At 41.9% G+C, this 17361-nt stretch overlaps 1 protein-coding gene across 1 annotated transcript in view; it reads left to right on the top strand.

Annotated features, from left to right (window-relative positions):
• clpb (ClpB family mitochondrial disaggregase) overlaps positions 1–17361 on the top strand; it is a 38197-nt gene that overhangs the window by 17059 nt on the left and 3777 nt on the right. The window contains exons 6-14 of the mRNA XM_071516827.1: positions 4880–4977; positions 7037–7151; positions 12337–12414; positions 15373–15428; positions 15670–15714; positions 16250–16411; positions 16754–16910; positions 17132–17205; positions 17348–17361. The exon at positions 17348–17361 is cut by the window's right edge and continues 106 nt beyond it. Of these exons, the coding sequence (XP_071372928.1) occupies positions 4880–4977; positions 7037–7151; positions 12337–12414; positions 15373–15428; positions 15670–15714; positions 16250–16411; positions 16754–16910; positions 17132–17205; positions 17348–17361 (799 nt within the window). The remainder of the gene's footprint in view (positions 1–4879; positions 4978–7036; positions 7152–12336; positions 12415–15372; positions 15429–15669; positions 15715–16249; positions 16412–16753; positions 16911–17131; positions 17206–17347) is intronic.

Here is a 17361-nt window from a genome sequence, read left to right as displayed (position 1 = left end):
AATGTTTGGCTGATGTGTATGTGTGTGTGTGTGTGTGTGTGTGTGAGAGAGGGAGAGAGAGCCTCAGTGTCGTTAGTGTTGATCCCGTTATAAAGTGCTATGGCCCAGAGGGTTGGCCTGATATTAAAGCCCTAAATGATGCTATTTATTATGTCCGAGGTGTGTGTGTGTGTGTGTGTGTGTGTGTGTGTGTGTGTGTGTGTGTGTGTGTGTGTGTGTGTGTGTGTGTGTGTGTGGGTAGTTTATTGCTTTTGTCCTTCATGTTTTGGGGGGGTATTGTTGTTGGGATCGATAGCTTTGTGAGCAGGTCACAAAATTTAAGGGTTTATCGATAATCACCACAGTGATTATTAGTCTCTGCGGTCACTGCTTAGAGCAATAGGAAGAGCCTGCACTCATATTGATTACACAGACACACACAAACACTGTCCAGCTCACTCAGAAGAACTTGTTCCTTTTGAGGTGTATTCTGGTTATAATGCACCTTGTAACATACATTATTGGTCCTTATGTGCCCTCATCAGCAGAAAACTTTTTTTTTTGATCAGGGTCTTTTTATTGTAATTTTTCACATTATATCATAGATCCAAACAGGTCCAACAGAAAAAGAAAAGGAAACTTAATCGAATCCCCCACCCACCACCCCCCAAATACCAGACAAACACATATAAACACTATACATAGCCAGACATCCACAGAAGGAAAATAAATAACACAAATAGAATGAAATGACAGAAAAATTGGTTACATTATCATGCTGTCAGCCTCCATATCCCACCCCAAACACTCCATTTAACCCACTTACCTTTAAGAACAGAAACGGCCTAGGGATAATTCATTTAAATATTAGAAGTTTACTTCAGAAGTTAGATCATGTAAATATATTAGTTCTGCAGACTGATCCTGATATCTTGGTACTGAGTGAAACTTGGCTCAAAAAGAGTGTCAATGACCTGGATGTAGCTCTAAAGGATTACAATTTATATAGAATAGACAGAATTGGAAGGGGAGGTGGGGTGGTTATATATGTTAAATTAGGTTTCTCTGTAACAATTCTAAATGCTGTGACCATACCAAAATGTTTTGATTGTTTGTTTTCTTGCACTAAAGGTTCAGTTAGGGCCTAAAACAGTAATTGTGGTAGGGGTCTATAGACCCCCATCTGCTGATACAAACTCCATTGACAAAATAGCAGATCTACTCTCTCAGTATTCCAGTGTCGAATTAATTGTTGTGGGTGATTTTAATCTGAATTGGCTGAATAATACATCTGATTATCTCAAGGAGGTTAGTAGTAACCTCAACCTATCCCAGCTAATTACAGAACCAACTAGGCCAAATTTGAAAGATTACTCTAGGTCTACCCTAATTGATCTCATCTTTTCCAATAGGATTGATAAAATTATTGCCTGTGGTGTCTTTGAGCTAGGAATTAGTGATCATTGCCCTATAGCATGTATTAGAAATACTCGGCTAAAGAAAACAAAATCTCACACGGTTACAAAGAGAAATCTAAGACATTTTAGTGACCAAGCCTTTTTAACTGATGTTTTCCATAGCGACATACATTATACATCTGAAATCCCAGATGTTGAAATGGCACTGGATTTTTTCACAAAAACCCTTCTTTCAGTCATTAACAAACATGCACCATTCAAAAAGCTTAGAATAAAAGACAGATGAACCCCTTGGTTTTCACCCAAATTATCAGCTTTATTTAAGGAAAGGAACAGAGCCTGGTCACTTGCCAGACACTCTGGGGATCCATCCCATTGGCCATCATTTAGACAGCTTAGAAATAAATGCACATCATCTGTGAGAAATGCCAAATCTAATTATTACCTAGACTTAATTACTAGCTCCTATTCAAACCCTGCAAAATTTTGGAGAGCAGTAAACTCAAACAGAAATAAAACCACTATTTCCCTACCTGCACATATTAAATGTGGTGACTGTTTGATTTCGGAACAGGAAGAGGTTTGCCAAGCTCTCAATAGGCACTTTGCTGATGCTGGGCATTTATTTGAAAAGGATTACACAGGGCCCCCTCTCATTAATATTAATAATGATTGTGTATGTACCATGAACCATGTCTCTCAGTTTACCTTTCAGCCATTCTCTCCTAGTGATGTATTTGAAGCATTGCAAGCCATTGACACCAGGGGTTCAACAGGAGAGGATAAATTGGATCCTTTTTTTCTAAGAGTGTCCGCTCCATTTATTACAGAACAATTAACACATATATTTAATCTTTCTATCACAACAGGAATATTTCCTAGTGTTTGGAAGTCAGCCCATGTAACTCCATTACATAAAGGAGGTGATAGAAATGATCTAGATAATTACAGACCAATCTCCAAATTATCTTGTCTAGCAAAAATCCTGGAATCTTTGGTAAATAACCAACTCAAGGCATTTCTTTCAAGTCACTCTGTATTAAGTACGCACCAATCTGGATTTAGAGCTAACCACAGCACTATTTCAGCTATTACATTAGTTAGAAATAATATAGTTTCCGCTCTAGACAATAAGAAACATTGTGCTGCCCTTTTTATAGATCTGTCAAAAGCATTTGATACAGTTGATCATCCTTTGCTCTTACAAAGGTTATGCAGTATTGGCTTTGATGGAAAGGCTTGTGATTGGTTTCTGAGTTATTTGTTTGAGAGACTTCAGTATGTAAAGTCGGGAAGTGTCCAGTCTTAGTTCTTGCCAGTAACAAAAGGTGTTCCGCAAGGTTCAATTTTGGGTCCTGTCCTCTTCACCATTTATATAAATGATATTGTCTCTTCATTGAGTGGCTGTCAAGTCCATCTTTATGCTGATGACACCATTGTATATTGTATTGCTGATTCTGTACAACTAGCCATTGAGAACCTGCAACTTTCCTTTAATGCTCTACAAGATGCTCTTATCAATCTTAAACTGGTACTTAATGCAAATAAAACAAAATTCATGCTGTTTACTAGAGCCAGAAATATTGATCACAATTGTATGCATATATCCACTGCGAATGGATCTAACATTGAGAGAGTTACTGAATATAAATATCTTGGCATCTGGCTTGATGAGAAATTTACTTTTAAATACCATATAGACAATCTTGTTTGCAAACTGCATCAAAAATTGGCTTCTTTTACAGAAACAGAACTAGCTTCCCTATGATTAGCAGAAAGAGGATTGTTGAGGCAGTTTTCCTATCAGTGTTGGATTATGGGGATGTAATTTACACAAATGCTGCTCTTTCCACTCTTAAACCCCTAGACACGGTTTATCATTCTGCCCTCAGATTTATTACTGGTGATAGCTATGGTACTCACCATTGTATCCTGTATGATAAGGTGGGTTGGTCTTCTCTGGTAGAGAGGCGTAATAAACATTGGTATTTGTTTATATATAAAGCCCTCGTTGGAAAGCTACCACCTTACATTTCAATGATGCTGGACTGGAACCTTGGACCCTATCAAACTCGCTCAAATGACTTGCTTATGCTTAAGGTCCCCCAAGGACGGTCTAAATTTGGACAATCAGCCTTTTATTTTAGTGCTCCAAATTCTTGGAATGATCTTCAACACACACTAAAAATCGTTGTACATCATTGTAAATGAGGGCAACCTCAATGGTTATTCGAGTTTAAATAAAGGTTTGAAATTAAATGAAATGTCCTCAACAAAGGTTAAGAAAGGCTGCCAAATAGTATGGAATGTCCCAGTAGACCCACTGACAGTATATCTCCACTGACAGTATATCTAGAAAACTTATGATGGAGGTCATTTTGTGCAAATTACACACTATCTGGATATATATCTATATATGCATATATGTGTAAGAAGTATTCAGTAAATGCTAAAATTTAGTAATGCTATTTTGACCAGTCTGAGTCCTTGTAACAGGGAAGTTATAATGCTGCATGTTGCAGCTTTTATGAAGGCAGAATATAACTCTTAAGTGTTTTTCATATATTGGCAAAGACAGGTGGAACGCACAGGTTGGTCATTGGGAATTGAATCTTGTCCAAATGTTTTTCACTGTATTTCAGGATTTCAGTTTAGAGACATATTCCCATTCATTTCTGTCAAAGATTCCTTTTTCCTCCTTATCCTGTCATTATTTCTTGAGTTTTTTGTTTTGTCTTGATCTCTTCCCTGGTGATACAAGTTTCCATTCACTTGTGTGTGTGTGGAGGCACGTGTGTGTCTTGGAGACTGGGTTAACAGTGCCTGCCCAGGTCAGGGCAGAAGGCATTGCTAACCATCCTCACTGACAAACCTACCAGCATCCTGTCCTGGCACATGGCACACAACACACTCCACACGTGCTGTGCTATTATGCTTTTATTCTCATTTATACTCAAACCCCTGAAAGACAGTCAATTTAACAAGCTTTCACCATTTGACCCCTCCTACTGTGTGGAAGTGTGTGTGTTTGTGTGCCTTGATGCCCCCCAACCTGCAGTGTGCATAGATTGTTTAAGAGTCGGGTGTTGGTGTGCGGGTGTAGGGGTCAGAGTGTGTATTATTGGCACGCGTTGCAGATATGAAGCCCCCTGCTGGGTCATTGCATGGCCCTCCTGCTTAGCTGCAGTTAGCCCAAGTGCCCCCTGTGACCTCTCACCCCTAACCTCACGTTCTCTATCGACGTTTTGGACCCCTCCTACTGAGGTGCTGTGTGCATGTTGTTGCACCGCTCACATTGAGGAAAGATGTGGAAAATCCTCAAAACTGAGGACATTTTGTCATTCTGGCCTCAATTTCAAAAGGGGGCATTTTCTAAGTGTCTATAAGTGAATGGAATGTTCTCACAAGTATATAATATCTGTCTGTGTGTCTGTGTCTGTGTCTGTGTGTGTGTGTGTGTGTGTGTGTGTGTGTTTGTGCAGGTGCCAACCCCCTGCAGACCAACGGCTTGGGACACACACCACGGGCCTATGCTAAGGAGGGAGAGCTGAACACACTGCTTCAGGAGTGGGAGGGCAAGGTATGACACACTCATCACACTGATACAGATACAAACACATTGTTTTGTTTAGATACAAGGTACTATTTGGTTTGCAGAATATGTAAGAAATTTTAAGACTTACATTGTTTCCCATAAACATAAATGTTTTGATAGTTGTTTCCTCCTGTTGTAGCCTGGTAACTGTATAACTCAGCAAAAAATTAACTTAGCAGACATCTGTATGCTGAACCCATTTACTTCCTCTGTCATACACACACACACACACACACACACACACACACACACACACCCACACACACACACAGACACACACACAGACACATGTCCCTCAGGAGGTCTGTGTTAGTTGGGTGACTGAGTGACAGGTGCTATTGAGTATTGGAGATGTGAAAGCTGGTGCAGGCTGGTCGAGGTTAACTGGGGTTAAAAACACATGCTTAAGAATTATTGTCTGAGCTCCTTTACAGCTCCTATAGTGACAAAATGTATAAACAGCTATAGTTCACCATTCTAACATGTGAGACCTCTCTGTTACTAGTTTAGTTCAACTTAATTTGCTCACGTGGGAAATTTATCTTTCAGCAAATAACAGAGAACACTCCTCAAAATGCTAGACATATCCTGCCAAGTTTCTACCCCATTTCCACACACAAAATGCTGGTGTTCACAGGTTAGGAGATCAGAATCGGCATGTTGTACACATGCAATTGCATTAACGCCACCATAAACACTAAATACAGCCCTTACTCGGCAAGAAAGCTGAAAATGAACTGTAAAATAATTCTCTCCAGTATATTTCATATTTTTTGTTATTGTTAAGATGTGGTTTAATTGGCCGACATTGATTGAGGCGGCCCTGAGCCTTGGAGGGGTTAACTGAACAAAGCCTGAGTACCAGCTAATTGAAGGGAGCCTCACTGCTCAGCTCTTGGTATTTCAGAGCTTTATAGCAGTAGGCAGTGGAGGCTGCTGTTTTCTTAAATAAAACTTGAGTTATCCATAGTTATCCACCTGCTTGACAGCAGGCCAGAGCTAAGCAAGATGGAGAGAGAGAATAAACAGCCTGCCTCCACTGCAGGGTGAAAACCTGGAGACTGGGAGACAAAGAGGAGAGGATGAATGAGTCATGGATTAGAGAGAGCTGGGGGGCAGAAGAGACGGACTGAAGGAAGGATGGAAGGGAGAGAGGAAAGAAGGAGGGGGGAAAGTGAGGGTGACAAGGAAGGAGAGGTGAGAAAGTGACAGGAGGAAGAGGGAAAGAAACACAGAAGGAGGAAAGGAGAGAGATCAAATCAGCAGTAGAAAGAAAGGGAAGGGTAGAGAAAGAGAGACATAGAGAGACAAAGACAGACAGATAGACAGCTAGAGTGTTTTAAAGAAGAAGAGATACGGAGGAGGAAGACGGAAAGCAGATGACTGCTGTGAGATGGAGTGGAAACATCCTAAAGAAAAAGTGGCAGATGAAGATAGAAGCAGGAAGTGAAGGGAGTGGTAGAGAGAAAGAGAGAGAGAGAAGGTTATATGTATATTAAAAGTTTCACTCCACCATTTTGAAAATGTGACAACATGATTGCTGGCATGAAAGTAAAACTCACTATAGATTGCTGCTGAATTTATCACATAGCTAAAGACCTTTATTTACAAATTAGTAACAAATTAGATGATATAATCAGTTATAATTTTTTAAAAACATTGAGCAGTGAACATTAGGTATTTTACATCCCCAAATGGATATCCAACATTTGGGAATAAAGGTGATGAAAAAGAGATTGAGGAGTAAGGACAGCAGGCCTGGAGACTCTCTCTCTCTTTCTTGTTCTCCTTCTCTCTCTCAAACACACTGTTGGCTGATAATTTTTTACTTGAGAGTGTTTTTTGGAGTTGATTTGATACATTTTTCTATTCTCTCTCTCCCTTCTCCCCCCTTGACTGTATTTAAATTTTCTCCCTCTTCCTTCTCTCTTCAGTCTCCTGTTCCGTTTCCATTGACTTATCCATATTTCTATATTTTCTTCTCTTTTACCATCTCTCTCTCTCTGTCTCTCTCTCTGTCTCTTTCTCTTTGTCTCTCCTCTAGTTCCAGGAGGCACAGGCTCGGAGGGAGGCGGAGGAGCGGAGGAGGTTCCCCCTGGAGAGGAGGCTGAAGGAGCACATCATCGGACAGGAGGGGGCCATCAATACTGTGGCCTCAGGTACACACACACACACACACACACACGCACACAGGTACATACACACCCATGCACATAGAGCAGGTTCACACACACTTTCACCCACATGCAATATACATATGCAGGTAAACAGATACAAACACACGTAAGCTTGCGCACGCACATTCACAATGTCTTTGCACACACACATAAACCCATACAGTCACTGATACTTACAACACTGCACACTAAAAATATATTATAAAGCGTGCACGTAAATATACAACCCTCCACTTGGGATCAACCTTAGCCTCTCCCTCCTCCACTTTTTCTGTTTCCATGCTGCCTCTCTCTCTTCCTCTCTCTCTTTCTCTCTCTCCCTCTCTCTCCCTCCCTTCCCTCCAGCAGTAGGCGGGTTCAGACAGGCTGGCGGAGGCTGTAATTGGTTAATTGTGATGAATGAGCTGTCTGTCAGGCATACACAGGTGGTGTGTGTGTTGTGTGGTGTGTGTGTGTGTGTGTGTGTGTGTGTGTGTGTGTGTGTGTGTGTGTGTGTGTGTGTGTGTGTGTGTGTGTGTGTGTGTGTGTGTGTGTGACAGCTGAAGAGGCCAGGCTTGGAGCCGCCAGTTAACACGATTACAGAGAGAAGAGACATACTACAGACCCCCCCTCTCCCCTCTCTGTCTCTCTCCCCCTTTGGCTCTCTCTCTCGCCCTCTCTCTCTCTCTCCTCTCCTCTGTTTCTCCCCCTGTCTGTATCTCTCTACCTCCACAGGCTTCCTCTCTCCATCTGCCCCCCCCTTGCATCTCCATCACACACCCACTCTCTCTCCTCTCTCTCCTTCGCCCTTCTGTCCTTTCCTATTTTCCCTTTGCTCCCTGCACATCTTCTGCATCTCTCCATCATCATTCCTCCATCTCGTGTCCTCCATCTCCTCTCCTCTCCTTGCTCTGTCTTTCTTTTTCTCTTTCCTCCCACTGCTGGAAGTGATGCACCATACAGCCATCTTCTTTTCCTGCTCTGATGTTTGTTGTGAGAAAGAAAAAGGCTGAGGGATGGAGAGGAGAAAGACAAAGAGATGGAGACAGTGGGAGAGAGAGATGGAGACAGGAAGGGAAAGTGAGATAAAGAGAGATGAGACAGGGAGAAAAAGAGAGATGGAGACAACGAGAGACAGACACGCTGATGGGAGAAGATAGTAGAAAAGAAGCTGAGAAACTGAAAGCTTGTAGCATTGACAGAGAGACAAAGAGAGCAAGTGTAATGCATAGAGAAATGGAGGGAGGATGAGTTAGAGCACAATAACACAGCAGACAGTAAAGAGCTGATATTACACCAAGCATCCATGGAGGCCATGTATCGATCCGTGGACGAGAGAGAGAGCGTGTTTGTTTTGCAAGGCTTCTGCACCAGAGAGCGAGCGTCTGTTATTTTTATGATCTTGGACAGTTTTCGTTTAGATTTGTGAAAATAATCAGCTCACTCCCAAGGCTCGAAACAAGAGAACCAATATTCTAATCTGTAATGTCATTGTGAGAGCAAATAAAGCTGTTTTTATAATCAACAGGAGGGTGACTTGGGTTTTTGCCTCAAGTCCAATGTCAAAATATACAAACAATTTAACTGCAAGTATATAATCTAGAAAGGTACAGTCCAGAAACCAAAAGACAATCATGCTAATTTGAGCTGTAGTTTCAAGCATCAGGCCAGACTTTGCTGGGAGTCCAGGGAAGAACAGAGGATCATGGGACTTGTAGTCTTTGGCAAGGTGATGAATGGTTGTTGTAATCATGGCAAATTGTCCTGAAAGCCAAAGAAGACATCACCACCATTATAAATGAACAGCTTACTGATCCCTGAGAAGTAATACAGTGAATATATCACACACACACACACACACACACACACACACACACACACACACACACACACACACACACACACACACACAGAAGATATGGGATGATAGGACTAAAAGAGGCCAAGAGGCAGGCAAAGGATCCATATGCAAAGATATTTAAACAAACACACATTGTCTACTATACGTTTTGTGTTTATTTTGTGAATCATGGGAGTTGAACCCCAGACCCTGGCAGTGTCAGAGTGAAGGATGTAGGGAATTGGAGAGACAAAGAGATGGACAAAGAAAGAGGGAGGGATACAGATAAGGAGAGACTAATTTAGCAAGGGATGTAGAGATAAAGGGAGGAAACAGAGCTACACAGGACAATATTACATAAATACATAGAAGCAATACTTATACAATATGCTTTATTATAAAATGTGAATTTATCTGATTCCTTACAATTATAGATTTAGCTCAAAATCAAGATTTAGCTATATGTATCGCTGTATATCAGTGTATAGCAGCAGTCCATGCTGATGGACTGCAAGTATATAGTATAATAGACTGTACTATTTTACTAAAAAAAGAAAGAAAGAAAGAAATGACCAGAGAGGTGGGAAAAAGGCTAAATTTAGAGAAGGTGTGAGAAAAGAAAGTAGAGAAAGTTTGTTGGGTGGTTTTATATTTTGCGTGTCATCACATCTCCAAAAGGGCTGTTTCCACCTGGACTCCTCATGACGAACGACTGGCCTGCAGCAAGATACACACACACACACACACACACACATAGGTACAGTCATACACACACCAACTACACACGCACAGGAAGGAGGCTAGATTGATCCAGGTTTAGCTCTCAGGGCTAAGAGTTATTGAAGAGAATCATCCCTCTGTAATCATGTTAGAGCCAACCAGACCTGCCCAATACACACTGCTCTGCGTGTGTGTTTGTGTGTGTGTGTGTGTGTGTGCGTGTGCGTGCATGCATGAGAGAGAGAGAGCTTTCATTTGTTTTTTGTGTCTCCTTCCTTTCCCTGTTGTTGTCAGGGTCCTCTGAGAAATGTCAATGTGCCCTTCTGTCAAAGTCGGTCTCAATCAGCTAAAACACACACAAACACACAGAAGGTTACGCTGTCATTCACACAGCCATTGATAAAGCAGACGGAGCTCTGGAGCCCCTCTTGTCACTATTCATCTCAATGGCCATCTCTGACACACTCGTTGTCTCTCTACCTCGTTCTCCCTCTCCTTATCTCCGTCCCTCCGTCTTTTATTCCCATCTCTCCATCCTCACTCATTCTCTCTCCTAATCTCTCTTTCCCCTCTTTATCTCTTTCTACATCCTTGCTCGTTATTCCTCTCCTTATCTCTGTCCCCCCCCTCTATTTCTCTGTCCATGTCATCTCTCCATCTCTCTCTCTCTCTCTCTCTCTCCATAACTGCCTCTCTTTCCTGTGACTGAACCTGTGAGTTTTGGTTCCAGGATGGTCTCTTTAACCAGCATGTTATCCTGTGTAAGACGTGGGACTAGAGGGACATTTACATGGGGAGTAAGTTCTGTCAACATGTTTACATGTTGCCAAGGTTTGTAAATGTAATGACAAGTTGAGAAGGATGCAAAGTGGGGAAATCTTTGTCAGAAAATAGAGATTTGTGGCAAAAATTGACATTTTTCTAGCCTGCTAAACCATTGCAAGTGTTTTTCAGTCTAGGCTATTGAAAAGTTGTTGTCATTAGCCAGATGCTAATGGGAATGGTATCAATATGTCAGCCAAACTTGTGGGATCGATGTTCCAAATGCTTAAATTTCCATCCCAGAGGCTGTGAAGCTGTCACATAACCTCTCCCACTCAGGCCAGGGAAACCTAAGCCAGAGGCTGGCCAGGTTGCACTATAGGTGCCATATTGCAGCTCCTTCTGTCGAACTGACAAAAGTTGGCATGAGTCGTGGCATTAAAATGGCCGCCACTGAAAATCGCACCAACCAATCCACAAAAGTTAAATTGATAAAGTGAGCATTCTCATTACATTCAACAATCTTTACTGATCATTTGGCTACATTATAGATGTTCCCACTGAATTTTTGAAAATGAGCATTGGCTTGATGCATGAGACTCAAGCATCGAGCACCAACTCACTCGTTACGCAGAGCATTTACACTGTGTTAATGGTGGAGTTGATGTGGGTTTGATTTCTGAGTAAAGATGTCGAGGAAAAGGAGGGTTAAAATATACCGGCTCTGATCCGCCTCGTGACCTGGGAGAAAAGCAAGAGAACAGCCAGACCTGACCCGGTATGTGTGTAAAGTAAAGCCGGAGAAATGCCTGTGCAAATGCCATGGTAACCTTGGTAACCATCTCGTGCCCCTAAAAGCATTTCATCACCTGTGCACAAGGTGCGTATGGAAGTTGGACTGTCAGTGGGAAACATCTACTCAAGGTGATGGAGAGCCTCTATGATTTATTATCAACAACAGTCATCCACGAGAAAAGCAACATTTATTTTTATACAAGATAAGTGGATTCCAGTGGATTCCCCTCCACATTGTAAAGATGATCATACCAAGTAAAAGGTGGATAAAAAACGTCTCTAGATTAACCCTGTCCTGGCTCTACAATGGTATTTTTAGAGGCATCACACATGAAACTACTGTTGTTTTTATGTCGACATAATCAAGACTCAAAAGCCATCTTAAGTGTACTGAAGGAGACTACCATGATACACCAGGACCAGCCCTTGCTATAATTCTATGGGCCAAACTCTGTTCATCTGTGGCTCTGGTCTTGGCCCCTTAGTCTCAACAGGTTCAGGTATGGATGAGTTGTGTCTGCTTCTTCTCTGTCTAACGGCTGAAACCTCAGCCAAATACACTCTCTTTACTTCCCTCCAATCCACCTCATCTCCCTGTCTTTGTGTGTGTGTGTGTGTGTGTGTGTGGTTGCTGGGGTGATGGCAGGGTTGGGTAGGCACTCCTCTTTAAGCAAGCGTGTGTGTGTGAGGCTGCGATCCATGCTAAACTGATTTAGCCATGGCCGCGCCAGGGAGGCTAACACAATTACTGCTGGCTAATGGCCCCACTGACTGAGGGGGGAGGAGAGAAGGGAGGAGAGGCATCGGTGGGCAGCTTTCTAGAGGTCTCTCTCTCTCTCTCTTGCTCTCTCTCTCTCTCTCCTTTTTCCACCAAATGTCTCTGACCCTTTCCTCATCCCTCCTCTCCCTCTTTTATCATAGTTTCTGGGATACCCGCCCCCGCTCGGGTCAAGTCAGTTCAGCTGGGTTTTATTTGTGTGTAAAACTTTAATACTTATTGCCAAAGCAAAGTCAACAAATGCAAATAATTGAGATAATAGTCTCTTTCTCTCTCTCTCTCCCTCTCTCTAGCCATCAGGAGGAAGGAGAATGGTTGGTACGATGAAGAGCACCCCCTCGTATTCCTCTTCCTCGGCTCATCGGGAATCGGTAACTCTCACTCTTTGTCTCTCACTTCATCCTTCACACCCAGCACTTCCCTCTCCGGTTTGATCTCATGAAGTGATCGCAGTAGCCTCTTCAGCTTCCTAAAGGTAGCTGCCAAAATACACAGAACGCTTGAATAAGTGAAGTTTCTGAAGTATTTTCAATGCATGTGGAGTGTATTTTCCTCCAGCCAAGCTGTTGAATTCAAATGGCAGAGAAACAATACGCAACAAAAGCACAAGCGTCTCTTTGTGAAATGTAGACACAGATTGGAGAAACTCTCCACAGCTGTAAATGTCCTCAGTATCCAGTCAGCAGCTTCCTCTCCAAGGGGATCACAACAGACATAATGTTTCTCTGTGGGAAATGGGATTTTAACAATTTAACACCTAGCATAATGGAATGCCTTATTTTTCTCCTTTGATTTGTCTCCACAATGTTTTAATGTTTTGACTTTGTGAATTGAAAGGTAATTTAAATCAGCATGAGTGTTGCTCCCATGTCAACCTATTGAATTGTTTGCTCCCAAGAAGCTTGATTTATTAAATGTCATTTGAAGGCATTTCTGCTTTATTATATATTATTATTATTATTACTTTGGGAGAGAAGGAGTGTATGATGTGACATACAGGACGTCATTGGCTGGATCTGGATCATTGCTATCTAAAGTACATGGTATGGATCCTAAACCACTGCGTTACTAGACTGGCCAGATGGACACAATGTGAACAGCTTGTGTAGGAGTGTACTGGTAGCTCCGTACGCTAAGTTACATAACATGCATCCACAAAATGCTGGGTTAGAGTCCAGTTCACAACCTTTGTCACGTCACCCTTCCCCTTTTCCAATATTTCCAGTTGATCTCTACTATCCGATGAAGCAGAAATGCCTTTTAAAATAATAATCTTTAAAAGAAAAAAGAAACTTTTAGGGATCTAATTCCTGCTTAAATATGCAAAGGATAGAACAACACTAAAACAATCAGTACAAAGGTGTTCACAGAGCAGCAGAGGTGTTACACTGAACATGCCAAGTCAACTCAACTTTATTTATATAGCACCTTGAACAAAGTACAAAGTGCTTCACATGGTCAAAATACAAAGACAACTTAGACAACAGTAGATAATGTAAAAAGTCAAAAAAGACCAAACCCATTTCAAAAAGCAGAGAAAAAAAAAAGAAAAGCAGGTCATATCAGTCAAACTGAAAGGCCATATAGTAAAAGTGGAGCTTTAAATGATCTTTAGAAATGGCTGTGGAGTCTGCTGACCTAACAGTTTTGGGAAGCGTGTCCCACAGTCTAGGGGCCACAGTAGAAAATCAAATCAAATCACCATTTGATTTGAGGGTTGAGCCCCTATAGTGGAAGACTTAGTGGACTAGGGGTTTTGTAAGGGCAGAGAAGACCTGGGAGATACTGAGGTGCAACGACATGCAGAGCTTTGTAAACAATCAGCGAGATTATAAGATCAATTCTAAAGCTGACAGAAAGCCAGTGAAGAGAGGCAAGAAGACGAGTGATATGGTCCCTCTTTTTTTGCGCCAACGTGATTTCAAGTGTTAAAAAATAGTTTTGGTGTGCCCAGAGATAGTCATGTGGTTCAGTTACCTGTCTCTGGAGCCTCTGGAGTCACACGTTTGCCCCCACTGGTGTAGGACTGAATCCTTTCCAGAGTTTTGTCTCCTGTGTCTCCCTCTCGACTTTCTCACTACCTGAATACAGAATTCAAATATGAAATTAAAACTAAAATGAAAAATGGCCTTTTTAGCTCATTTAAACTATCATACCATACACGTATTTAACAATTTATGCCCAAAAAATGACCAAATTTTACATTTTCTTGTATTTTTATGTCAAAATCTCATTTCTTTTACCTTTAAAAATCCAGAAAATCTTTAGTGGTGACTTTATTGTGTATCAGGAGGTGTATGTAAACATTCCAACCAATAAAACCATCACAGGTTTTTGAACAGTCCCGCCCTTCTGCCCTTCCCATCAAACACAACTGTCTTTCTCTCCCTAACTGATATCCCATTGGTTTACACTTTTGAATGATCCCTCCCCACATTATGTCCACCCCAACATCCTGTTTCAACAGGAAATACATCACACTAAGGAAGCAAGATGCTCTCAAAATGCCATTTCATTGTGACTTTATTGTAAAAAAAAGAAATCAAAAAATTAGCAAAGATTTCACCATGTGGCTTCACCCATTCCACATGTCCAGAAATCAAAGGTCTCTGTATTGCTTTATAAACCGTAGCGTCCTCATGGAGAATGGTTTAGAGAAAGGCTTGTATGCACTCAGAGCTGAAAGATGAGGTGTGTGTGAGAGAGAGAGAGAGAGAGAGAGAGAGAATGAGCCAGACGGATAAGAAAGAGGGAGATAGTGAAATGACAGGCCAGAGAGATAGATGAAGGAGAGACAGCGTTCATATTCTCTGTTGCCTTCAGCGACAAACAGTGGCCATGAGACATCAATATTAAACACTGCAACAAGACACACACACACACACAGTCTCTTTCTCACACACACACACAAACACACTCACCATACCCATATGCATACCAAACACAAGACATCAATATCATATATGAGCATTTATATGCAGAATATTTTACTGACAAACATAATGTGTGCTGCTGGAGAGCGATGGATGATTGAAAGCTTTGCAGAGGGAAGCGGTGGGATTTAGGCCGGCACTTAGAGAGAGGAGAGGGATCGTCTGTCCGTCTGGGTCAAATGAAAAAGCTTGTTTTCCTAAGCTTCTGAAATCTGCACATATTGATACAGTCCAAAAAGACATGGGTTGTGCTTCTGGAAATAAAAATATTCGGTGGTTGGTGTTGTTCCTCTTGGATATCGAACAATTAACTGGCCTTTCTGTTGTCTGATTGGGGGAATGCTGTCCTTCCTTTCTCCATTCTGGACTCTAATTGGTTGATTCTCGTTGTCACAGGAAAGACAGAGCTGGCCAAACAAGTGGCTCGCTATATGCACAAGGACATCAAAAAGGTATGTGATGTAGCATCACACACACACACACACACCAGTTTTTACCTTTGAGTTAATAGGTGGGATAGGTCTTTCCACCTTGAAGAGCTAAACTTTTACCTTAAAGAATTCCATTTGTATTGGTTTCCTTGGCGACTATTGGTGTCACATGGTCAACAACATTGACACACACACACACACACACACAGAGTGGTGTAGCATGCTGTGCATCTCAAGGTGTTAATCCATCCTGTGATTGCAGGGTTTCATCCGTATGGACATGTCAGAGTTCCAGGAGAAACACGAGGTAAGAAACTATTTCCCTCTTCACCTTCTTCTGGATTCAGGAAGTAGCCAAAGTGTTTGATTATGTCTCTTATGCCAGGATCACACTTAATGCATTGAATGCGTTATTCTCTGATAGAAGTTCATTCTTTTCAAATGAGAGAATCTGTTACCGCTGTATCATTCTGTTGCAGATGCTTTGGATTTATTCTACTTATGCACTGATAATGCATGCATAAACTAAAATGAATATTGCTTTTGCCCCATGTTTTTTGTTAGCTCTCCATGACGTTTTGGTGATGAAAACATTTCATTAGCGAATCAGAGTCGCAACGAAAATGTATGTTATAATACGACAATTGAGAACCGCGTCTAATCGGTTTCACCTCAGTATGTTTGAACCACGAGATCCTTGTGTAGAACTCTGCTCACAGTTTGCAGCAACACAAAGGCATTACAGATTAAGTGTGATCCTGGTGTATCATTCAGCTCTGTGCATGATGTAGTTGAACCTATTTTGACCTAACTCTCTCCCTCTTTCTCTCTCTGTCTCTCAGGTGGCTAAGTTCATTGGCTCCCCGCCGGGATACGTGGGACACGAGGAAGGGGGTCAGCTGACCAAGCAGTTGAGGGCGTATCCCAACGCCGTTGTCCTATTTGACGAAGTGGATAAGGCCCACCCCGATGTCCTCACTATCATGCTGCAGCTCTTTGATGAGGTGTGAATACACACACACACACACACACACACACACACACACACACACACACACACACACACACACACACACACACACACACACACACACACACACACACACACACACACACACACACTCACACACACAGATAGATACAGGCATCATTCTATTAGAAGAGGTAGACAAGGTCGACCTTTGTTGTGTGGCAGCTGTTGTGTAATGACGAACACTGGATTCACACACACACACACACCTACAGGCATGGATACTGCACCTTGCAAATATCAGTCATCCTGTTTCTATATGACAAGATGGACACATCTAACTCTCTCTATTATCACTCTTGCTGTCTCTTCTCAGGGTCGTCTGACAGACGGTAAGGGGAAGACCATCGAGTGTAAGGACGCCATCTTCATCATGACGTCTAACGTTGCAAGTGACGACATTGCCCAGCATGCACTGCAGCTCCGCCAGGAGGCTGAGGAAGTCAGCCGCAGAAAGCTGGCCGACAACCTCAGTGAGAGAAACATACTAAACACATACGTACACATCATGTTCCTGAAATCACCAAAATTAGTAGTTGTAACTAAAAATTGTGATCTCAGTATCTAGTAAAATTATAATTTTATCCATTGCAAACACACACACACTAACTCATCATACAGCCGTCTTGGTAACCAAAGGACAGGTGAATAAAATCACAGGTGAATCTAAGTGTTGCCACTGTTTGTTCTCCAGATGATGTACAAAAGAGTGATGACATCAAAATCTCCCGACAGTTTAAGGACTCTGTGATTCGACCAATCCTAAAGGTAACACATACAAACACATTCATTACAGGCAGATGATGTCATTGTTGTAGCTCTTGTTTTTGTTTAACTGTTGTTTTTTGGTCTTCTGCAACTGACTGTTGTTGGCCTGACAGGCGCTAATTGTTTTTTGGTTCCCACTTAGGCCCATTTCCGGAG

This window comes from Centroberyx affinis, unplaced genomic scaffold (assembly GCF_046629955.1).
Source record: "Centroberyx affinis isolate AG114_WGS23_722 - 3 ecotype Tasmania unplaced genomic scaffold, CSIRO-AGI_Caff_v1 ptg000432l_1, whole genome shotgun sequence".
In the NCBI taxonomy this organism is placed as follows: domain Eukaryota; kingdom Metazoa; phylum Chordata; class Actinopteri; order Beryciformes; family Berycidae; genus Centroberyx; species Centroberyx affinis.
This window is presented reverse-complemented; position numbering and strand designations above follow the sequence as displayed.